The following is a 25743-nucleotide window of genomic DNA, read 5'->3' as shown; positions in this document are numbered from 1 at the left end:
TTTGTAGAGAGAGCTGGTTTAAAATCATAGGCACCTGCTCCTCTTGGATTATTCATTCACATGTAGCACACACCACCATCCAGAAAAGAAAGCAGACATACCAGCCCTGTGTTTACTTCAGTCCTGTCCTCAGACACTGATGTGGAAAGACTCATCTTCCACTTACAGAAAAGAATTTTATTATGGGATGCCTGGGTGGCTCAGTCGGTTAACCACCTGCCTTTGGCTCAGGTCACGATCCTAGGGTCCTGGGATCCAGCCCCACACTGGTTCTCCCTCTCCCTCTGCCCCTCCCCCTTGCTTGTGCTCTCTTTCTCTCAAATAAATAAAAATCTTTAAAAAATGCTTATTATAAAGCTTAAAGGTTAATCAGAAGCACCAATAATGAAAACATTAAAGACAACTTATTAATCCAGCTCATCCCACTCCCAGAATACAAACAATAAAAATCTACTCTAGCCAAATAAGAAACTGTGATTTACTATTCTTTGTTTTCTTCATACACACAAAAAGAAAAAAGTAAAAAACAAAGAAGGTATGATAGACTTACTGTGCTACAGACAGGAAATGAAAGCTCAGGAACTTGCACTTTAGAAAGTTCACTGAGTCGAGAGCCATTTTTAATTGCTTGAATTTGTTCTTCATACTGAGACTGTAGGTAGAAGTAAAAGTGTTAAGTTTTTCTAATAAATTCCCAGGGAAAATCACAATTGCTAATTAATACTTTTTTTCTTATTATATATTTACAAATGGTCAACAATTTTCCAGGAAATGTAACAGAGATGCAAAGTATTAGAACAATTATTTCTTGGAAGGAAAGAAGTTCAAAATAAGACCTCATTAATTGGAATGCTGTACCGCCTTATCAAATATAACTTCTCGGGATCCCTAGGTGGCGCAGCGGTTTGGCGCCTGCCTTCGGCCTAGGGCGCGATCCTGGAGACCCGGGATCGAATCCCACATTGGGCTCCCAGTGCATGGAGCCTGCTTCTCCCTCTGCCTGTGTCTCTGCCTCTCTCTCTCTCTCTCTCTCTCTCTGTGACTATCATAAATAAATAAAAATTAAAAAAAAAAATATAACTTCTCTAATTTTATCAATTAGGGGCAAAATTTAAGATAGCCAATTAAGGAAACAGCATTACTTTCAGAAAACACTCTTCTTAATAATTACAACAAAAAACATATATTGCCTTTAACAGCTCAAAAAAAGAAAGTTTCAGTGACACTAACCTTTCCTGAGAACTATAATCATCATACAGGTTTTGACAGAATTACAAAATATTTTATAACTTACCTTTGCTTTTTCAATTTCTTTTTTAACCTTAGAAAGAAATGATTCCCATGAATGTATATCAGATTCCTTATCAGGGTAAGTTGCAGAATCACTGAAAAAAAAATGGAAAAACACGGAGGTGCTTAATGTCTACTTTAGAAATGTTTTCAAAAGTTAGAACCACTAACGTGCAAATGAAAACATTTACACATGAGAGACATATTTAACATGATCATACACACAATACTATTTTTTAAAAGATTTATCTATTTTAGAGAGTGCATGAGAACACTCATAGGAAGGGACAAAGGGAAAGAATCTTCCAATAGACTTGCTACTGAGTGTGGAGCTTGACTGGGGGCTCGAGCTCCATTCTCATGTCCTTGAGATCATGACCTAAGAAGAAATCAAGAGTCGGCGGCTTAACCCACTGAGCTACCCAGCTCCACCCCCACAACTATTTTTAAAGAATTATATATCCTACAGACTCACCACTAGAAACATTTGAGGAAATCTTAATTATTGGTCAACCAAACCTCCCAAACTGGTGGGCAGAGAGCAAATATTCTCCTGCATTTTAATTTTTGCCCTAAATGTGAAGATCTGACCATTCAGCATTTAACATCCTCGTGTTTAACATCAAAGGCTGTTTTTACAGTTAAAAAAAAAAAAAAAAAAAGGGCAACCTGGAACACTTAAAACATTCCAGTAAAACCTCATCCTCGCCTTACAGTAAAATAAAGGGTGGGGCCCGGCAGACTAGGTTAAGCTTATACTTCAGCGCCTCTACTGAAAGTGACAAAGAAGCTTTTCCCTTCCTAATTGGGAAGTTCAATCCGTGATTGTGTCAGTTCTCATTATGTATCTTAAAGAAAAATCAGAACATTCCTTTTATGTCTTTTCTCTTTTGCTATCTTTTGGTGGAATGGGAGAGTTAGCATAGAATCCCTAAAAAAGAAGCTATGTGTACCATGAGGCTTAATGAGGAAGTGGACACTATCAAATGAAGGTCTGAGAGCTCCGTTTCCCAGAAGGGCCATAACGTGCAGCCTGTGGCAAGATGGAACCCTGGCCTTTCAGACCACTGGCCTCTATTTCAGCTGCACCAGTCTTGTAATCCGAATGAGCTTTAGTTTTCATTAGTAAAGTTTTCTCATGTGAAAAATGAAGAAATAAAAACAGTACATTAGAATTTTTCCCATGACCCATAGAGGGTCAACACCAAGGGTCTGAACTGTAAAACAAAAGCACAGGGAAGGATAGAAAAATCTGACTGTGGAATATGATAAAAAGACCAGGTGAAAAGTAATCCCTTGTGTGAAAATCCACACAGAAAAGAGGCTAGACTGAAGAAGGCCCTCTGAAATTCCCAGGTAAACCTTATTCCAAAAATGAGGCCAAACAAAAACAGGTAAAGATTATGGAGTAGAAAAAATGACCATAGGTGAATGGTTTTATTTTAATTCAATTAGCCAACATATGGTACATCATTAGTCTCAGATGTAGTGTTCAGTAATTTATCAGTTACGTATAACACCCAGTGCTCATCCCATCACACATGCCCTCCTTCATGCCCTTCACCCAGTTACTCCATCCCTCCACTCCCCCCCCACCCCCAACTCCAGCAACTCTCAGTTTCATAGAGTTGTTGTTTCATAGAGTTAAGAGACTCTCATGGCTTTTCTTGGAACTGGAGGGCATTATGCGGAGCAAAATAAGTCCACCAGAGAAAGACAATTATCATATGGCTTCACTCATATGTGGAATATAAGAAACAGCATGGAGGATCATAGGAGAAGGCAGGGAAAACTGAATGGGACGTCATACGTGAATATCTTTTGAAGTCACATTCCATTCTTAGTCTACCACTAAAAGTGTTAAGTGACTGTTCTTACAGAAGGTAATTTTTTAAAAGCTTGAAAATGAGCTCTTCATTCCAGAAATTTATTGCATGGAAATGATTAATAGTGTGCAAAAAATTTAGCTACAAGGAAAACTTACTGAAGTACAGCTTTTATGAACAGAATGTGCAAATAACCTAACTATATCATCCCAATGTTGTTTAATAAATCACAACACATTTATATGCCGAACACTATTCAACTCTGCAAAATTAAGTTAGAGAAATGTAATTATTTTTTTAAAGATTTTATTTATTTATTCATGAGAGACACAGAGAAAGAGAGAGGCAGAGACACAGGCAGAGGGAGAAGCAGGCTCCAAGCAGGGAGCCCGACGTGGGACTCAATCCCGGGTCTCCAGGATCCTACCCTGGGTGGAAAGTGGCGCTAAACCACTGAGCCACCCGGGCTGCCTGAGAATGTAATTATTGATAAGAAACTAAGTTTCATATATATTACTTTATGAAAAAAAAATATATAATTTTTTCCCCAAGTACACAATGATTTATTCCAAAAAATTAGTTACACATCAATTTAGAATTATGGATCATCTTTATCAGTTTTATTTGTATACTTGGATTTTTCTACAATTGAACATGTATTGAATGTATAACTATTAAAAATAAAAATGGTCTTGAGGGACGCCTGGGTGGCTCAGCAGTTGGGCATCTGCCTTTGGCTCAGGGCGTGATCCCAGGTCCTGGGATCGAGTCCCACATCGGGCTCCCTGCATGGAGCCTACTTCTCCCTCTGCCTGTGTCTCTGTCTCTCTCTCTCATGAATAAATGAATATAATCTGTAAAAAAAATAAAATAAATAAAATAAAATAAAATAAAAATAAAAAATAAAATAAAAATAAAAAAATTTAAAAAATTAAAAAATAAAATAAAATAAATAAGTAAAATAAAATAAAATTATAAAATAAAATAAAATAAAATAAATAAAATAAAATAAAATAAAATAGTCTTGGGCTTGAGCCACCTGGTGGCTCAATCAGTTAAGTGTCTGACTCTTGATTTCGACTCAGGTCTTGAGCTCAGGTCATGAGTTCAAACTCCTCACTGGGAGGCTCCCAGCATGAAGCCTACTTGAAAAAAACCAAAAAGGTCCTGCCTAATATAAACATTTTCCTCAAATCAGCTCTAACTTGATTTACTAAATGACAAGCCAGAAAGAACATCTGAGATGCCACACAGTACCTGCTCAGTAGCCTCAGGTTCTTAAGATACCCTTCTGCTTGTGATTCCATGATCTGTAATTTGTACACTTCAATGTCCTTCCAGTTTTCAAGCACAGATACCTACCATTAGATTAGAGAATGTTTAAGGATTTTAAGACAGTGAAACTATTTTAAGGTTGTTAAAACATTCCAAGCAGATTGCAAAGTTTGGTGTATACTATGAGTACAGCTATGTAACACAATGTAAGCTTAAGGGTAAAAAACATTAGAAAGTGTTAAGTAAGGAAAAAGTAGCTATTTCTGGGAGGCAAGATTATGAGTGACAGAATATCCCCTAGACTCCACACTTTTCGGCAATGCTGTTATGCCTCATATATAATTAAACACAAAGTAAATGTATGTTGCCTTATCTGCATCTTGCCTTATCCAAGTGTCCTGGACTCACCTCTGCAGCCACAGCTCTTTGAAGACTCTCTTCATAATTCTCCTTCCCTTTCTTTATACATTCTTCTACTTTCATTTTCTCATTTGTAAACGTATTACTGCAAATATTAATGACAAAAAACTTTTTGGAAAAATAAAGACCAGTGAGATAACCAAAGGCTCAGCTTTGAATCATGCCATGCAAAGACTTACATAATATCCTCTCAAGTAAATTCTTGCCTATTATTTGACTATTTAATACAGAGACTTGTATGTGCTTTCTGCACTTCACAAAAAACTGATCAAATAAAATTAAAGAGTGCTTGGTGGAAATACTGAGAAACCTGTTCATCATTTTTATGAGGGTAGGTGGAGTACAATTGGGCTATATTAATAAACTTCATAGAACACTGTTCATCCTTTTCAGTCAAAATTTTATTTTGACATATATTAGAAAGAAATAACCCAAAGTAAAAAAGTGATCTATACAGAGCTATTCATGGCAATACATTCAAAAGAGCTAAAAAAAGAGGCCATGAATCATGACATGAATGGAAATGTATATGTGAAATAATATTCAATGAGAAATGTGGAACACAACTGCTTAACTACTGAATATATTGGCTACCAGTATGTAAAAACATTATTTCCATTAATAAAGGTTAAAAGGAAACTTTTTATAGGTTCATAATAAAAATCATTAGTAAACTTATAATTGTAGAGCAATAAACTACCATAATAAGGTTGAGAATGCTGTTTTAAGTAACACAAAAGTTTTAAAAACACACTTAGTTTCAGAATTCAAAACAAAAAATGAGTAATCAACAGACTAAATTCAAGATTTTTATATTGACAAGATGAAACAAAGTAGTAGGAACATCATAAAATAAAAATACTCAAAGAATACATTTATTTAAATATTAAAGAATAAAATAAAAACAGAAAAAAAAACAGAGACACATAACTATTTTTAAAAAATAGACAAGTCCCAACAACAGATTTAGAAGCCTAAAAAAAAAAAAAAAAAAGAAGAAGCCTAGAGTGCTGGTGCCCCTGGTATTAAAAGTATAAGATAGTAAAAATAAATTTAAGCTTAATTTGCCTGATTTCAAGGGACTGATCCAGAAGTAATTCATGTTCCTTTTCCTTTCCATCATTTTTCTGGGCATATCTATATGAAAGAAAATCATGAAATTTTAATTAATTTTCAATGATTTTTTAAAAAATTTTCAATGATTTTTAAAGACGTGGTCCCACACAGTAAATCCTACCTATATCTATGCAAACATTTCTTTTTTTTTCTAAAGTATTTTTTAAAATTTTTATTTATTTATGATAGCCTCAGAGAGAGAGAGAGAAAGAGAGAGAGGCAGAGGGAGAAGCAGGCTCTATGCACCTGGAGCTCGACGTGGGATTTGATCCCGGGTCTCCAGGATCGCGCCCTGGGCCAAAGGCAGGCGCCAAACCGCTGCGCCACCCAGGGATCCCTATGCAAACATTTCTTAAATTCTTTGTAAATTTCTACACTTTTATTCCATTTCTAGTATCTTTTAAATAGGCAAAGAATCTGGGTTGTTTTCCTTTCACATCTGGAGAGCAGAAACCTCTTCTTCACCCTTGGTCATATGCTTGCAGTGTAGACCATCCTATCTCAGTTCACTTCAAGCAGTGCCCCCAGGTGGTTCAATATGAACCAGAAGAATTCAGGTATTGTGGATCATCATCAGTATAACCAGTGGTTCTCATTCAAAATGAAAACAAATTTCTAGTCTTTAAAACAGGTCTTAAAGTCCACTTAACACACACATCTAGTCTGATAATCCTACAAAACAAAGTGTCTAAATCTTTGATTTTAAAGCAAAACTCTGCACGAGTTGGGCTGACTCTTCTTTCATGCTCTCTCACACTTTTCAGCCCTCTCTACTTGCTAAAAATCCCACGTTTCCATTAAGAAGCAGTTTAAATACCATTTTCACTTCTTCTGTACTTCCCTAAGAGATCCAAAAGGTTTTAAGATTTTACTTTAAAATCTAAATATAGGGACACCCGGGTGGCTCAGTAGTTGAGCATCTGCCTTTGGCTCAGGGTGTGATCCCAGAGTCCTGGGATAGAGTCCCAAATCAGGTTCCCCACAAGAAGCCTACTTCTCCCTCTGCCTATGTCTCTGCCTCTCTCTCCCTCTGTCTCTTATGAATAAATAAAAAGATAAATAAATAAATCTTTAATAAATAAATGAAATCTAAAAATAAAAATTTAGATTTAAATCATTTAACTTGTAAAGTCCAAATACCAACACACATAAAGAAGCCTGTAGCTTTAAACGGGACAGAAAAAAGCATAAAAAACATATTAATAAAGTGAAAAAAATCAATAAAAATTTTATTCAACAGAAACCATTAATTTTTATGCTAGTATAGAAAATTTTTGTAATAGCCTCATTTACTTTGTCTAGTTCAATAGTAAATCTGAACTGAGCATACAGAAATATATATTAAATATAAATATTCCTGAATTTTTTAATAACCTACCTACTGCTCAAATATTAAGAAGCATAGCAGTTTCACTTTATCCATGGAGGGATACGTTCCAAGACTACCCCCGCCAAGGATGTCTGAAACCACAGACTGTACCAAACCTAAGTTTCCTCCTATACATACATACCTATGATAGAGTTCAGGTTGTAAATTAGACACAGTAAGAGATTAACAACAATAATTCATAATCAGAACAGTTATAATGATATGCTGTAATGAAAGTTATGTGAACGTGGTCTTTCTCAAAATATCTTACTGCACTTGTACTCACCCTTCTTGTGATGACGTGAGATACAAAACGCCTATGTGGTGAGGTGTGGTGAGGTATATGACATAGTGTTAGGCTACTACTGACTCCCTAACAATATGTCAGGAGGGGCATCATCTGAGCTTCTGGATTGTGGGTGACTGAAACCACGGAAAGTGAAAACTATAGGGGGAGAGGAGGATACTGTAAAGAGCTTTACAGAAATGATCATTTCCATAAATGTGTTCTGATGGAAATACTCTACTCTGAGCATGCTAAAATGACATGCACAGGCAGTGTTTTATGTGTCATCATTCTTTTAAGGATTACCTAAAAACTGCCCAAATGTAAGGCTAGCAAGACTCATAATGAAAGTCGTCTGATCACATGGCATGACAAATGGAAAAAGCACAAATGTTCTGAATGGTGAGTATTGTAGTGCAGCCCCAAGTGAACCATGCCTCCCATTCTTCATGCCCTTAAATCTAAACAAAACCTACCATTTGCTTTAAACGGAAAGTGGTAGAAGTGATGCTCTGACAGTTCTGGGTCTGAACCTTCAGAAGATACGGCAGCTTCTGCCCCTGTACCCTTGAAGCCCTTTGGTACCACTAAGAAGGCTACCATGGTGGAGACCACATGCCACATGGAGAGACCATACAAATAAAAGTCACATGGAAAAAGAGCAGCCCGGCTACTACATGGAGAGAAAAGGCCAGGACACCCTGGCATCCTAGCTGAGCCTAGCCCCCCAGCCGATTCCCAGCCACAGGAGGAACCACTGGCAACACCGGCATAACAGCCCAGCAGAACTTAGCACAAGTTCCAAGATCAGGATCAAATAAAACGGCTGTTAATTTAAGCCACCACGTATGCGTGTTTGTTACACAGTGGTAGGTAACAATTAAGCTGAGGAATCATGGGACATATCACTTTTTAGGGAAGAGACGGGTTACGAATGGATCATAGAGAATCTTAAAACAAATGTGGCCCATCTGACAATTGCATTATCTGTATGCATTACCAAATCCTTCATACCACAAGGCTGAGTTTTAATAATTTAAAGATTCAAGATGAAAGTAATGATAATCATCAGAGAATCCTAGGGCAGGAAAGAAGCTTTATTTTTTTTATTTATTTATTTTTTTTTTTAGGAAAGAAGCTTTAGATCTAGACCAAGTCCCTCACTTTACAGACAAGGAAGAAATGGGTCAGAGGTAATGTTCACAGTAAGGGATGGTGTCCTGACTTGGAAGGAAGTCAGTTCTTTGCTGATTCATAATCCCACTTTATCTGCCAACACGGTAGGTTTAGAAAAAGTTTTACGTAAGATAATTCCCCACTGAATGGTCTCTAAAATGAGATGAAAACAATATTTAAATTTGTATTTTACCTGACATACTCTGAAACTGAGTTATCAAAAATGTTGAAATAACAACAAAAAAACCCCAATAAAATAAAAAGCAATAAAAATCATTGCCTTTCAGTTGTTACTTACATCTCGTTGGCATTTAAAACCTTTCTCATTTTCTTTGTTAGCGCTTTCAGACTTTCTTGGATTTCTTTTTTCTCCTGTTGCCATTTCTTGATTTCCTTTTCCAAGTCTTCAAGGAACCAATCTAATTCTGTCTTTGAGATCTAAAAACATATTTAGAAAGTACTTAAATAAATAGAAAGATCTACTTTAAAAAAAGGGAAGATTTACTAAAAAAAAAAAAAAAAAAAAAAAGAGTTCTAAAGCCCAGAACTGTGGTGGTGTATTAGCTTAATCAATGACTCCAGTTTATCAGAACACACACAGCCCCAGCCCTCACCCACTCTCACGCAATCAAACTGGGGGAGGCTGTCAAACAAAAAGGCAGGCAGGCATGACAAAACTATCTAGTACTGGGGAAGACCTTCTCAAAATCAGTGATTTCTCATTTATGTCTTTAAAGAGGAGATGCCAAGGGCACCTGGGTGGCTCAGTCGGTTAAGCATCTGACTCTTGATTTCAGCTCTGGTCCACTTTCAGGGTTGGGAAATCAAGCCCTGAGTTGGGCTCTGTGCTCAGCAGTGAGTCTGCTTGAGCTTCTCTCTCTCTCTGCTCCTCTCTCCTGCTCTCTCTCTCTCTCTAATACATAAATAAGTCTAAAAAAAAAAAAGAATAAAAAAATAAAAAGATGAGCTGCAATGTGGAGATTCCAAGCAGTGGGAATGGCAAGGTAGAAGGATAAAAGAGTATAGCACATCTGAACAAAAGCAAGAGGCACTACACGGCTGGGATATGAGGTGGACATATGGAGGGCAGGGCAGGGAGAAAGGTACTCGAGATGCCTTGGGTTCAAATTATGAAAGGTCTTGGAAGCCATGCTAAAGAAGGCAGACTTTGTCCTGTAGACCACAGGGAGCCAGTGAAGACTCTTAACCAGGGCAGTGAGATGATGAGATAAATAGTTCTGAAAGACAGAGATGGATTAGGAGCATCTGAGAAGGCATGTGAAAGTGTTAGACCAAAACAATGGCCTTTCACATGTTCTTGAATGTGACCCCAAATAACAAATACATTTTAATAATGATCCATAGCATATGTATGTAACACATGTATACACACACACACACAACTGAAAGAGAATTGCCTTACTTTCTGAGAGGCTTTCGGATATTTCTATTCTATTCAATTATTAAAAACAATTCCTAGGACACCTGGGTGGCTCAGTGGTTGAGTGCCTGCCTTCAGCCCAGGGCATGATCTTAACCAACTGAGTCACTCAGGTGCTCTCAATATAAAATCTCTTAAGATCTCACTGTAATAGCTGAAGTGAGAGACAATAAGGATGGTGGTGGTAACAGTAGGGATGATAAAAAGAAATAAAGGAAACTTTAGAGGAAGAGGACAGATAAGAGACCATGTGTCTAAATGGGATATAAAACAGAAGTTGACTGAGTTAAAGATAGGTTTCTACTTTCAATGAATAGCTAAAAAATCCCATTAACAAAAAAGGAGAGCACAGAAGATATACTTGTTTAGGATATGAAAACAGAGATGTTAACCTAGATTTGGATGTTTAAATAAATCTATGAATAAACAATAAAAGATGTGAGAACTCCATAGTTTTGACCCTGAAGTCATTCTGCTGGAACAGAGCAGAAATTTACAAGTGTTTGACAGAGACAAGAAATCAAAGGAATAAAAATACTGAATTCAAATAGCTTCCAACATAACCAGTTAAAAAGGAACAACAAGTCTGATTTCTCCATACAACAGGCACTTGGATTCTAACAGGCTATGCTAGCACAGACTCGCACATGATCAAATCAGGTGTGCTTTGCTCTTCAAGAGTCCCAATATGAGCAACTCCCACCCCATTCCAAAAGTCCGCTGACCACCTGGTTGGTTGTAACTTAGAATGCATTTCCCTATGAAAAGCCATGTTAGAAACACCAGTTAAATGTCCACCACAGCTCCTTCCAGGAAGCTCCTGGTTACAGAGGTAAAGTGGATACAAGGAGGACTACAGAGTTTACAGGGCAAGTCCCCAGACCATGAGAGTCTATATGACTGTGTAAGATGCAGTCTTACCCGGGTGCTGGGGACAGAGATCTGGTACAGGAAAGACAAAGAGGAAAGCTAAGAATTTCCTCTGAAACCTGCTTGAAAAGATTCCTGTCTGCAGCAGTCTCCCTCTTCCTTTTGGCATTCACTCCATCCTCCAAGGACCCTTCTTCTGCAACACCCTCAAGTTTCACTGGACCCCTGATTTAAGCACCCCCAACCCAGGGCATGCCCACCTTCCAAGCGCATACTTTAAACATCTTTCCTTTTTTTTTTTTTTTTAATTTTTATTTATTTATGATAGTCACACACAGAGAGAGAGAGAGAGAGAGGCAGAGACACAGGCAGAGGGAGAAGCAGGCTCCATGCACTGGGAGCCCGACGTGGGATTCGATCCCGCATCTCCAGGATCGTGCCCTGGGCCAAAGGCAGGCGCTAAACCGCTGCGCCACCCAGGGATCCCTCTTTCCTCTCCTTCATGTCTCTCGGCATTCAGAAGACCTGACTGCACTAAGGTATGCTGAAGAACCCGCACAGCTTGCCTACAAGTGTTTGCATTTCACTCTTCAGCCTAAATGATTTCCTAATCCAGAGGTAGTCTGCATATGTGCTTTATTTGGCAAGTCCAATAGTTTCTGTTCACTTTTTAGAATATAAATGTGTTGTTTCTGATCTGGTCACAGGGGCATCTGGGTTGAGATACCCATCAGATTCTCAGGCAGTGTAACAAACAGAAGTGAAAACCTATATTTTGAAGCAGGGGTAGTTACTTTCCCCCAGTTTGGTTAAACACCACCTGAGACCCAGCCTTCCCTGTCAGCTTTCTTTATTTTTTTTTATTTTTTATTTATGATAGGCACACAGTGAGAGAGAGAGGCAGAGACACAGGCAGAGGGAGAAGCAGGCTCCATGCACTGGGAGCCCGACATGGGATTCGATCCCAGGTCCCCAGGATTGCGCCCTGGGCCAAAGGCAGGCGCCAAATCGCTGCGCCACCCAGGGATTCCCCCCTATCAGCTTTCTTATGCAGGTGTTGCTCTCTCAAACTTCTCCTGAATCTATAAATTCTCTAAAAGTTTTATGTCTGGGCAGCCCTGGTGGCTCAGAGGTTTAGCGCCACCTTCCACCCAGGGCGTGATCCTAGAGACCCGGGATCGAGTCCCATGTCGGGCTCCGTGCATGGAGCCTGCTTCTCCCTCTGCCTGTGTGTCTGATTCTCTCTCTGTGTCTCTATGAATACATTTAAAAAATAAATAAATAAACGTTTTATGTCATTTTTCAAAGTGTCATCCATTCAATGCTGGCAGAGGTATAGGTGGGGCACATGCTTATAAATACATGTCATTAACTGGGTGATGGCCACTAAGGAGGGCACTTGACCGGATGAGCATTGAGTGTTATACTATATGTTGGCAAACTGAATTTAAATAAAATATTTTTAAAAATTAAAAAAAAATAGTCACAAAAAATACATATCATTTATAAGTAAAATATTCTGTGTATTCACATTTCTAGTAACATGTGAATCAGGGAACAGAACAATATTTATAAGAAACAAGTTTAGATTTAAGTATTTAAATTCTACTAATATCAACAACTGCTTAGAATGTGACCAGGTTACTGAGGGCATTGGCTCAGATAAAGAAATGGGCCTCCTCCATCAAAGAGAATGGCATACCTGAAGCCACCTACACAGACTCCATGGGAAGTGATGGTCTTCTAGTCAAAGGCAACACTTAACTTAGAGGAAGGACATTTCCCCCTCTTTTTTTTTTTAATATTTTATTTATTTATTCATGAGAGACACATACAGAGAGAGGCAGAGACACAGGCAGAGGGAGAAGCAGGCTGCATGCAGGGAACTTGATGTGGGACTTGATCCCAGGACTCCAGGATCATTCCCTGGGCGGAAGGCAGATGCTTAACTGCTGAGCTACCCAGGCATCCCATATATTTCTCCCTCTTAAGCCTTAGACACCAAGGCTTGTTATGTGCTTGGGTGAAAGATTTGCTAATAGTCTAGGTCCTACCACAAAGCAGGGTTGATTTCACTGGCACTGAGATGCATAAAACTAACGGTTTTTAGGCAGCAGAGGTTCAATGTCATTTCAATGACATTCCTTCTAGCATGGGGACAGTTTTACTCACATTCTTCCTTGCTGCTACACTGTGAATCCTGAATTCACCGAATCATTACTGTGACTGAAATGACGTCTACTCTACTTAAAATCATGTGTTCCACCTGCTTCACTTCTACCATGACCTATGTCCACACACAAGCCTTTCTGCTATTAGCCAAGTCAACCTTCTTTGTTTCTCACCTATTCCATGCTTTCATTCTGAGCCAAATTTCACCTCAGGCTAAGCCCCTTGGCCAGGAGACCACGTGTAACCATAAGTTTATAGGGGGGCATAAGAATCCACTTGGTAACAAGTACCAACAGGAGTTATCAAAACGCACAAAGTATTTTTTTTTAAAGATTTTATTTATTCATTCATGAAAGACAGACAGAGAGAGAGAGAAAGGCAGAAACACAGGCAGAGGGAGAAGCAGGCTCCATGCAGGGAGCCTGATATGGGACTCGATCCCAGGCCTCCAGGATCACGCTCTGGACCGAAGGCAGCGCTAAACCGCTAGGCCACCCGGGCTGCCCAAAAGGCACAAAGTATTAAACATACACACACACACACACACACACAGCTCAGCCATAGAAGATGCTACATGAGTTTATCTGCTGTTTAAACTAACCACCCTTTAATAACATAGCTACCTCACAATGCTAACTAGGTCAGCTATCATGAGCCTGACTACATTAAACACCTAAAAGGAAAGAAAAAAAGACTATATACAACTGCATTCTTTATATGTACAGCTTACTGACATAATTATAAACATTTCCTGATAGTTTTTTTTTCCTCTACTGGAAAAGATTTGGTTTCCATACTTCTTTTTCTTAAATTTAAACTTTGTTCCAAAATAAACAACTGAGGCACCCTTGACTACATATATATGGGGAACCTGGGTGGCTCAGTTGGTTGGGTGGCCCACTGTGGGTCTTGTTCAGGTCATTATCTTGGGTTTGTGGGATTGAGCCCCAAGTTGGGCTCCACACTAAGTGTGGAGTCTGCTCAAGATTTTCTCTCCCTCTCCCACTGCTCATGTGTGTAAACTCTCTCTCTCTTTAAAGTAAGTAAAAATCGGGCAGCCCGGGTGGCTCAGTGGCTTAGCGCCACCTTCGGCCCAGGACGTGATCCTGGAGACCAGGGATTGAGTCCCGTGTCGGGCTCCCTGCATGGAGCCTGCTTCTCCCTCTGCCTGTGTCTCGGCCTCTCTCTGTGTCTCTCATGAATGGATAAATAAAATCTTTTAAAAAATCTTAAAAAATCTTTTAAAAAATCTTAAAAAATAAATAAATAAAAATAAAAATAAAATCAGTAAAAATCTTTAAAAAAAAAATGAATGGCATGAGGTCCTAACCATTCTTTAGAAACAGCATTAAAACTTTTCTAGCAGCAAAGTCAGAGGAAATACAGTGAGCTATATCTACAGAAAAAAAAAAAAATCTGCTGCACAAAGAAACCTAGGTAGTGAAAGTGGAGGAAAGAGGATGCTGCATAAAAGTCCCAGAAGACCAGCACAGAGCTTGGCTTATCTTTTTTTTTTTTTTTAATTCTTTATTTCAATTCAATTTAGTTAACATTTACTGTATTAGTTTCAGAGGTAGAATTTAGTGACGCATCACATACAACATCCACTGCTCATTGCATCACGTGTCCTCTGTCATGCCCATCACTCAGTTACCCCATCTTTCCTCACACCTCTCCTCCAGCAACCCTGTTTCTTTCCCATAGTTCAGAGTCTCTCATGGTTTATCTCCTCTGATTTTGTTATTTTATTTTTCCTTCCCTTCCCCTACGTTATCTGTTTTGTTTCTTAAACTCCATGAGTGAGATCATATGATAATTGTCTTTCTCGGACTTATTTCACTTAGCATAATACCCCCTAGTTCCATTCACATTGTTGCAAATGCAAGATTTCATTCTTTTTTTATGGCTGAGAAACATTCCATTATTATACATATATACCACATCTTTATCCATTCATCTGTCCATGGACATCTGGGCTCTTTCCAAATTTTGGTTGTTGTGGACACTGCTGCTATAAACATTGGGGTGTATGCTATAAACATTGGGGTGTATCCTTTAGATAATTATCCACTAGTGCAATTGCTGGGTCATGGGGTAGCTCTATTTTTAACTTTTTGAGGAACCTCCACACTGTTTTTCAAGTGGCTGCACCGGTTTGCATTCCCACCAACACGTAAGAGGGTTCCCCTTTCTCCTCATCCTCACCAACATTTGTTGTTTCCTGAGTTGTTCATTTTAGCCATTCTGATCGATGTGGGGTAGTATCTCATTGTGATTTTGATTTGTACTTCCCTGACACCGAGTGATGTTGAACATTTTTTTTCATATGTCTGTTGGCCATTTGTATGTCTTCTTTGGAGGGAGCATCCAATAAATTTTGTCAAGTGAAATGAAATAATGGATAATATCCTCAACAACACACTAGCAAAAAATCAAGCAACAATCTTCACAGAATGTGCAGGCCTGATGTCCTCGGATGCAGGCGGACACAGAATGTGGTGACCACACATATGTGAGCAAGCACAGCCAAGAACAGAGCCCTACCTGATCCAAAGGGGAAACAGTCCAGCCAAGCCCAAGTGGGATAAGCTAACCCACAGGCTCACACACTGGATGTATACTATCCTCTGTCACTGACGTTTTGTGGGTGGTTGTTACTCAGCATTACTATATGGCATAAATTAACTGATACATCTATGCTGCTCATGAAGTGCTAAATGTTTTTTAACTGTTTGAGGAATTGACATTCCCTTAAGGGAGGACAAAGGCAAGGGATCTAGAGCCTGACACTATCTGTTCTGCCACTTAGTACTGGTGTGAGTGACTATGAGAAAGTTGCATTAGTGGCTCCTCCCTCCATTTCCTTAACAATAAGATGGAGACAATACTGGTGTACTATACTATAGCACTAGTATACTACAATTGAGATTAAATAAAACAATTAATGTAAAAAATTTACAACTGAGTATGGCACATAATGACTCCATAAATGTTAGATTTAAAAAGGCTGAACTTGGCAAAGATTGTGATTGAATAGGATAACTCCACTTCTACAAAGATGTGGGCTAAGAAATTTTTGGCAGGCAGGGCCCAGGATTCTGTTTTAATACAAAAATAGGACAAAGTTCCAAAATTCTACTCCATAAATTATTCTAGGCCAAAATTATTTTGACTGTGTTTTAAGAGCCAAAGTCAACTTAAATACCCATCTTAGCTATAAGAAAATCTCATTAAAGCACCTTGAGAACACACATCCTAGGGGAGATGAGTGATTGCTTAGTGGGTACAGGGTTTCTTTTTGGCGCTATGAAATGGTTCTGGAACAAGACAGGGGTAATGGTCATACAACATTATGAGTCTACTGAAAACCACTGAATTACAGACTTTATAATGGTTCAAGTGATGAATTCTATCTTAATAAACTAAGAACATATGCCCTCAAGCAATACTGCAATTACAAACTGACAGTTGCAAGTTAGAGGTACATTAAAAACAACAGGAGACTCTGGCTTTACAATAGGTACTCTCCTCTGAAAATACATAACTGGCCCAATTATCTATTAAGGCCATTCCTAGCTCATGATAATAAAACCCCATTAGCTATATGAAATAGCTAGCTCAGATTATTATTGATGCTTTTTAAGTGCTAAGCACTCTTTAACTGCTTTGTAAACAGTTTTTCTCAGTAGGGGCATGAGTGGCATTTTAAGTGGGACAATTCTTCCTTCTACTAGACTTAGTATCTCCAGGCAACCACCCCACCCCTGTCCAAATACCCTGTGAGAGTCCTCACAAACCTACAAAGTAGAGATTGTACTACTAATGAGGAAACTGAGGGTCGAAGAGATTGAGTGAACTAAGGTCACAAAGGTATGAGATGGGAGTGCTGAGTTCCACCCAGGTAGTCTGAAAGGTTGTTGCATCTAATACATCCATTACCTGGTATTAAGCAACTTTCAAGTAAAAGTATTAGCTGAAACCTCAGTGACTAGAAGGTCTAAGGCCATGGGAAAGATCAATAAAAGCCAAAAAAGTCTTTTTATGTTTATATAAAAGATTTCTCCATAAGCTAATTATGAACATACTCCTGACTAATGAAGAAATGGCCACAGCTACATCTTATCTGCTCCTGTGTGGACAACTATCTAAAAACTAAGACGAACAACTTATCCTGATAGGAAACAGGTCTACAATTGATATGGGAAGTCAGTCTAACAACCTACCAGACCTGAAATTTGGGGACTCAATAATGGCTCTTTTAACACAGACTGACTACATTCTTAAGAGCCACCACTTGAAAGCAGACCCAGAGCCTCAGTGAAGGTAAAAAAAAAAAAAAAGGTGTATCAGGAACTCAGCCCCAGTCAGAGCTACTGCTGTCTTGCAGCCCTCCTGCCTGTGGGCCAGATTAACTGCCCATTTCTTCGTCAAACATACAAAAATGCCTTGATAAACGGCACAAATACAGAACCCAGTCAGACCAGCAGTTTATAAAGCTGGACAAGCCTGTCAGAACAAAACCTCATTCACCAGATGCCCACTTTAAGTGGCCGTCTGAAAATCTGCTCTCCTCATTTAATCGGGGAGGCCACAAGCATTCCTTTTTTTTTTTTTTTAAACTTTTATTTATTTATGGTAGTCACACACAGAGAGAGAGAGAGAGAGAGAGAGAGAGAGAGAGAGGCAGAGACACAGGCAGAGGGAGAAGCAGGCTCCATGCACCAGGAGCCCGACGTGGGATTCGATCCTGGGTCTCCAGGATTGTGCCCTGGGCCAAAGGCAGGCGCCAAACCGCTGCGCCACCCAGGGATCCCGGCCACAAGCATTCTTATACAAACTTAGTAAAACTGAATTTTACTGAGGTAATAGTTTATAAAAATATTTTATTTTGTTAAGCCCCCCCAAGCAGTTTATTCAAATTAGTGTTCTATGAGTCACCATGCAGAGTTTTATTTTTGCTCATTTCCTCCTCTCCCAATTAGGAAGATCTCATTCAACCAGACAACTGACCAGAAAGTGTAGTTCCTTCTAATTCTTCTCATTCTTCAAGTTTCCTCAGTCCCATCCCAAGTGAAAATAAGTTGTAACAGGAATGTTATAACTGTTATAATAGGAATGTTATAACAGTTACCTTTACAAACTGACTCTTTTCTGCCAAGTGTACTTGAATCTCAATAAATCAATTTGTGGGATTAAGGTCCCACGAAGCTAACTTTCTTCTGTTGAATATGGTACCCCAGTACTGATCCAGACTCCTGGAGCAAATTCTTCCTTTTTTATTTTTTTAACTGAAGTGTTGTTGACACACAATGTTACATTAGTTTCAGGTGTGTAAGATAGTGAATCAACAATTCTACCTGTTACATAATACTCGTAATACTCCCCAGTAAGTGTAAATCCTTCCTTTCTTAAATTAACTAATATCCCTTTGTTACACCTATACAGAAGACCTCAGTTTTAAAAAAGAAACAGACTATGATACCCTTACATCTACAATTCCATTTCCCCACCAATTCACATCTGGCCTTGCCAATAATTAGTGTTACTCTAATAATCAGTTACACATTACTGTAATCTATCTTAGCTAATGGAATTCAAGATCAATAGACTCAAGATGTTCTAAGTCATGTTACAGATCTACTATGCCTAAGCTCCATGTGTTATTCTTATACTTTCTTAACAGTGAGATGAAGACAGTAGTAGGAGTGGCAGGCAATACTCACAGAGCCCTTGCTATGCACCAAGCAGTTTTAAGTACTTCACAAGTATTACTCTAACCCCAAGAAATGGGAGCTATTACCACCAAATTTTCCAGATCAGAAACAAGCACAAAGAAGTTAAATAACTTGCTCAGAATGAGAACTAGTATGGAGCCCAGCTTACATCTGAACCTAGTCGGTCTGACCCCAAGGCTCACACTGTGAACCGCTAATGCTACACTGCTTCTCAATATAAATAAGGATTAACTCAAAACTTAGTCTTCAGAAAAGAAGTTTAGTTAATGAAGTAAACTATTAAGGAAGTAAACTGAAGTATAAAAAATGAAAACCCAAATTCATAACCCTTTACTTAGATGGCAACATGTAGAGGTTCTAAAACATGTAAAAACACTGCCACTTTAGTATGTCACAGAGAAATTTAATTAGGCATTATTTTAGAAATCCTTTTTTTTTTTTACATTTTTATTTATGATAGGCACAGTGAGAGAGAGAGAGGCAGAGACACAGGCAGAGGGAGAAGCAGGCTCCATGCACCAGGAGCCCGACGTGGGATTCGATCCCGGGTCTCCAGGATTGCACCCTGGGCCAAAGGCAGGCGCTAAACCGCTGCGCCACCCAGGGATCCCTATTTTAGAAATCCTTTGCTCAGCCAATGTGGTGTGGCTTAGCTGAGGTTACCAAAGTACAGACCTTCTGATCATAACATATACTACTAACTTTCAGACAGGATTACCTTGTTTTCTTCTAAGTTCCTTTTCAATTTTTCTTCCAGATCCCTGGTCTCTTCTGAGCCCTTGAGTTTTCTCTGCTCATAATTTTCACATGCCTCGTTAAGCTGCTCTTGTAAAACCTGGAACTCCTTCTCAATCTGTGAAATATCTCCCTAAAGGCAAATTACAAAATTAACTATTAAAAATAGTTTAAAATGTCTATTTCTGATCTGGTTCTGAACAGTCTCTTAAAATAGAGAGGAATAAAAGCCAGATGAAAATTTACAAGGGAAATGTCATGATAATTCATTTTGACTTACCTGTTGTGTCTCAAAAGGATCATATGGCTCAGTATTGACTTCTTGATGTGTTATATTCCAAGACACCTTTGGGGCAAAACAATACTCAAATTCAATTTACCTCAATTGCTCTAGTAAAATAAATAAATCCATCATTTAATGACATTTTAAGACATGCCCACAATTTTTTCAAGTTTTTTTTTTTTTTCAATTTCAGTAATGCTGTATGCTCTCTACAAACACTTGTGTAACGAAAGAGCTATCACGTAGAATTTATTATTTTATTATCATGTAATAAAAATGACTTTGGTTCATTATTTTTAACATGTTCTTTCAAAGCTTTCTAGAAAACAGGAAATGTAGTAAGGAGGGGGATAAGCCAACAAGGGTTTAATGAATTCATATTCTATAGCATAAACTATAGGAGAACATCAATTTATTATATGCTTGTTAGGTAGGAACTTTCATTTGCAGCTCTCGTTTCTCTCCACCTGATTGTCTTTTAACTCCCCCATTCCTCCCCTGTTTTGGTAGGAAAACTGGTCACATACAGCCCAGACTCTGCTTTTTGGGGGCCATCTGTGCAAAAAGTACATTTCCCTTCATTCTCCATGCACTGGGTCTTGTGGGGCAGCACTCCAAGTTGGGAGGCTTCCTAGTCCAGCACTGCTGTAACTAGGTGGGTAAGCTGGTGTGGCATAGGCTTCAAATACAGAAATAAACCACATCATCCTTATGATGCCATTATTCATTGTTAAGGTAATGTTTTGGCTCCATCTGCTGATTCCTTGATTTTATTTTCCAATTGGTACAAAACTTGGTTAGGGAAGAAGTACATTATTTACTAGACCCCAGAATTCTTTCTGGGTTGCCTATCATGCCCTACAAAAGGGTTCATATATTTTTAACACATTTTGGGACAAAAACTTCATAACCAATATTAAGCCAATAATTTAAAAGAATTTTAGTAAAACCTAAGGGCAATGAAAAGATGAGAGGGAAAATTTCAGTATTAGGATGACTTTTTTCTAATTCAAGTCTTACCTGTATGGCAACCATTTGTGTATGTGGAGTATTTGTTACTTCATTGTTTTTTTCTGGATTTACTTCCCACTTGTTGGCAGAATTTCCACAGTGACCATCATATCTGTTAGACTCACTAAGGGCTGTATCAGCACCATCTGTGCTGCACTCTGTCTTTACTGACACTTCCATAGAGTCCTGAAGGATCTGTGTTTTAGGGACAATCTGGTTCCCAGGGGCATTCTCAGCATTCAAATGATGACCCTCAAAGTACACAGTAGCACTTTCATCTAGTCTTTCACTGGGTATAAAAGACGGCACCACTGGCACTGATCTTTGCAGCTGATATTCAGAAGAAACATTGGGCAGAGGTGTGTAAATGTTAGTGTACTGGGGCAAAGTTGGTAACACATTTATGTATGTTGGTGGTGTCTGGGTAATGTCAAATCCCCGAAAAGGGAGGTATGTACAGTATCCTGTGACCAAATGGGGCTGAGTCCAGTAGGCTGGTTTCACATCCTCAGAAGCTGGTTTAGGAGAATTAGAGGATACTCGCTTGTGACTTGCATCCTCAGATACAGGTTGGGCAGAATCAGAAGAGACTTCTTTGGGCTTCTCATCTTCAGAAACTGATCTAGAAGAATTATCAGACACTGGTCTTGGCTTCATAACTTCACAGGTTGATTTGGGAGAATTAGCAGCTACAGGTTTGGGCTTCACATTCTCAGAAGCTGTTGCTGAAGATAAATCAGACATTGGTTTGGACTTTACATCTGGTTTAAATTCCCTAGCAGTTGGATTCAGTGGTAGTTTAACTCGTAAATACTCCCCTGTTTTTGAAATTTCTTCCACTTTTGTCTTAATGTTTTTCTTCTTTCTCTTTTTCTTGAGCCGTAAAGCAACTTTCTTCAAAGCAATACAGTTGTCAATCACAACAAAACGAGGACATCCCAGGAGGAAAGATTTCAAACCTCCAGCTTTTTCTAGTATCTGTCTAGTTTCTTCTGGGAAGAATTCATATTCTTCAGAGAACATTTTATTACTCATGTCCAAGGGACCATGCTCCTCCAACAACTGAGAGAAATAACTTGAAAAAAAATTATGTTCACATGTTATTATAAGGAAGTGCTCTTACATGTTCATTTGAAAAAAATTATTTTTCCCCACAATTCTCCCAAAGCAAAATACAATTTCACTTCCAACTGATTTCAACATCTCCCAAACAAACATATTACATTCATGTTAAATTTGACAAAAGCTAACTGCAATCAAGGATACTCTAAAAGCAACATTTTGAAAAAATAAATAAATAAATAAATAAATAAATGCAAAATTTTGTTCACTTCTCAGAAAATAATCCTTAAAAATGTTTTTGAAAAAAAAAACAAAAAAGGGTTTAAAAAGTTCTTTTATAAATTTCAATTACATCATTACACAATCTACTTTAAAAGGAATGAAAAGAAAATTAATTAAACATAACAAGAATGCCAGATGAGAAGAGATGAAATTTCATTAAAATCTAACTGGAATTTGCATGTAGTAAGTCTCTTAATATTTTTCTGTTTAAGAATATGCAATAATTAAAAAAAAAAGAATATGCAATAATTTAGAGGTACTGAAATTAATCCTGTCTGATCAATAAACCAATACAGTACAGGATCAGACACACAGTAATGGGGCAATCCTTTAATCTACTACCAGTTCTGGATTGGGGCTCACTCCAGTTCTGGGGCTATTTTCTGTTCCCATTCTGTGTCTGCCTCAAAGAGCCTTACTTCTCCATTTGAATTTGATATTCAGTCTGTAACAGTGGTATAACTAGCAAGAAAGACATATACCACACACCACCAAAAAGATTTGCTTTTTCCACAGCAAAAATATCCAAAGGGATTTTCTTAGTAAATTGAGACTAGCCAAGAAGACAATTTATTTAGAGGAAGGTAAAAACATTTCTTTGAAACAAAAGAAACCACTTTACGTGCAGATGTGGCTGGAGATAAAGGCATAGGACTATTTTTGTTTAACCTCTATTCAAGGTAACTGATACTCTGAAGCTGGAAGACCAAATGCTACTACTTTTTTGTCAGCAATGCTGCTCTAAATACTTAAAGGGTTTTTTGATGACTATTTTCCACTTAGAATAATCTCTACAATTGGAACTTTATAACATAGATATTGTTTTGCAAGATAGCAGGTTGGATCTGTCTTTGCTTTGGGGCGCCTGGGTGGCTCAGCGGTTTAGTGCCTGCCTTCAGCTCAGGGCGTGATTCTGGAGTCCCAGGATCGAGTCCCACATTAGGCTCCCTGCATGGAGCCTGCTTCTCCCTCTGCCTGTGTGTCTGTCTCTCTCTCTGTGTCTCTCATGAATAAATAAAAAAAATCTTAAAAAAAAAAAAAGATGTCTTTGCTTTAAGATTTCCATCACACTTCACTTTTATTTTTTAAAATATTTTATTTATTTATTTGAGAGAGAAAAACAGTATGAATGTGCAAGAGTGAACCGAAGGAGAAGGGCACAGGAAGAGAGAGAAAAATCCTCAAGCAGACTCCTCACTGAGCACAGAATCCAACACGGGGCTCAGTTTCAGGATCCTGAGATCATGACCTGAGCCGAAATTAAGAGATGGCTGCTTAACCAACTAAGCAGCCCAGGTGCCCCTCAAACTTCATTTTTTATTTTATTTATTTTTCTTTTTTTAAAAAGATTTTTATTTATTCATCACACACACACACAGATTGAGATACAGAGAGAGAGAGAGAGACAGAGAGAGGGGCAGAGACACAGGTCTCTGTATCACTCCCTGGACTGAAGGCGGAGCTAAACCACTGAGCCACCGGGGCTGCCCCTCAAACTTCATTTTTAATGAGAAATCTAAAATCAGAGGCTTGAAGGAGAGTGAGGTAAAAAGAAACCATTGTAGTCTCAGAAACAGTAACCCTTGCTGAGGATTTTTTAGCTGACTGCTGTAACTCTGGCTCTACCATCTCTCTGAAGAGAGATCCTTCCATTTGGTGTTTACCTGCCATTAAGCAACAGCAGAATAATTCATGGATGGTGTACGCGTATTTACTTTTTGCTCTTCATGATGAATACTGAAGAGAATCATTGAAAAACAAAGCTTTTCCACCTGGATTAAAGCACTTAAATTGAAACGGGATAACTAAAGAGCAAAGACTACCTACAAGGAAACCACTCTAAGTAATTCAGCAATGAGCTTTTCAATAGCTGGCAATGTCAATGATAGTGCAAATCTGGTGATGATTACCAAGCAACTAATAAAAGTTGCACTCTTGAAAAACAGTCAAGGATATGAAAAGATGCTCACTATGCATTTTTAGTGAAAAAGGTTATGACAAAGCTGAGTGTATAGTAAAATCAGTTTATAAATGTTAAGACCTATGTTTTACATTCTAAAAGCCTGAATGAATATACACCAAAAATTAACTGTACTTATAACTGGATGATAGAATTATTCATAATTTTTTCCTTCATTTTAAAAAAATCCCATATTAATTTACATTACTTTTATAATCAGAAATATTTTTTCTCAAAGAGAGCCTCCACATTTTTTCCACTGGCTAAGTGGCAATGAATTTTTCTTTCTTTCTTTTTTTTGCAATGAATTTTTCAAGCACTGAAGTAGAACAAAATTTAACTTAACTTGGGTCCCTAGCCCAAAGGGAAACCATTTTATAACCATACTGCGAATAAAATTTTTATAGTCACTATTATTTGAAATGCAACACAAAATGAACTTTAACTCTATACATCTTTCTAGCCTTGAAAAATCATCTCTGTAAGATAAACACTGGGTCCAAACAGCATAAATAAAATTTCTTCATAATCCAGTGCTTCACAGGGGTTGGAGTCCCTCCATCAGTGCACTCTGAACATTGGTACTGGTGTGACTGCTTAGCAGACATGAAAGAGGCCAAAGCTCTGCTGAAAGATGGAGTTAGTCTACGGCCATACCACCCTGAACGCGCCCGATCTCGTCTGAAAGATGGAGTTACAACTGGAATGGTGAGACTGACTCAACTTCCACCCAGTTACACAAGATTCATCTTCGCTCTCATCATTGCTTGTTCTTGTTCAAAGTCTCAGACTATGTGCTTCAGAACCAGGGGTAAAAATGAGGCACACTGTGTGTGATAGGAGTTAAAACAAAAAAAAGCTAATTATACCAGAGATATTAATAGTTCTTATGTTATGTATGTATGTAGATATATTTTTGTCATTGGATGATGACCATTAGTGTCTGAAATGGTCATGGTTAGTCATACCAACCACAGTGCCATTACATGTCACTGCTGGCACACGGGCAAGGGATAAGGATGGAGAAAACATTTCAGAAGGCATCCCCAACCTAGTATTCTGGTTGTGGTCCTTTGAAAAATCACTGTTTTGTCCAAGTTCATGATTCTTATTTCACAAAGTAATTTTTTTTTGCAATACACTGTGACCTGACCAATGATCAATTTAGCTCTCCTACTACTTGCAAGCTGCATGAAAGGATTGTATCTCCTAGTTTTTCTGAATCTTTCACAGTGCTTAACCCTAAGTGGTTAATGCTGGCCAAATACTTAACACCCCTAATGAGGTATTAGGAAAAGCTAAATGCAGAATACTACCCACTGAAATTTCATTTGCTTCAACTACCTAAAATCATAAAACGCTAGAACTAGAAGGATCAGGTCAATTAAACACCTATCAGTCTACTCCCCTACTTCACAGTGAAATACTTAATTC

The 25743-nt window shown here is 38.2% G+C and overlaps 1 protein-coding gene across 12 annotated transcripts in view; it reads right to left on the bottom strand.

Moving 5' to 3' along the window:
* The window catches only part of TTC3 (tetratricopeptide repeat domain 3), a 116750-nt gene that overhangs the window by 11360 nt on the left and 79647 nt on the right, over nt 1-25743 (bottom strand). For all 12 annotated transcript variants that reach the window (XM_072806933.1, XM_072806941.1, XM_072806939.1 and 9 more), the window contains 9 exons: nt 21015-22080; nt 19992-20057; nt 19695-19844; nt 9057-9196; nt 5880-5948; nt 4800-4896; nt 4374-4474; nt 1295-1385; nt 551-652 (listed from right to left, as the gene is read on the bottom strand). In XM_072806933.1, the coding sequence (XP_072663034.1) occupies nt 551-652; nt 1295-1385; nt 4374-4474; nt 4800-4896; nt 5880-5948; nt 9057-9196; nt 19695-19844; nt 19992-20057; nt 21015-22080 (1882 nt within the window). The remainder of the gene's footprint in view (nt 1-550; nt 653-1294; nt 1386-4373; nt 4475-4799; nt 4897-5879; nt 5949-9056; nt 9197-19694; nt 19845-19991; nt 20058-21014; nt 22081-25743) is intronic.

Source organism: Canis lupus, chromosome 30 (genome assembly GCF_048164855.1).
Source record: "Canis lupus baileyi chromosome 30, mCanLup2.hap1, whole genome shotgun sequence".
In the NCBI taxonomy this organism is placed as follows: Eukaryota; Metazoa; Chordata; class Mammalia; order Carnivora; family Canidae; genus Canis; species Canis lupus.
This window is presented reverse-complemented; position numbering and strand designations above follow the sequence as displayed.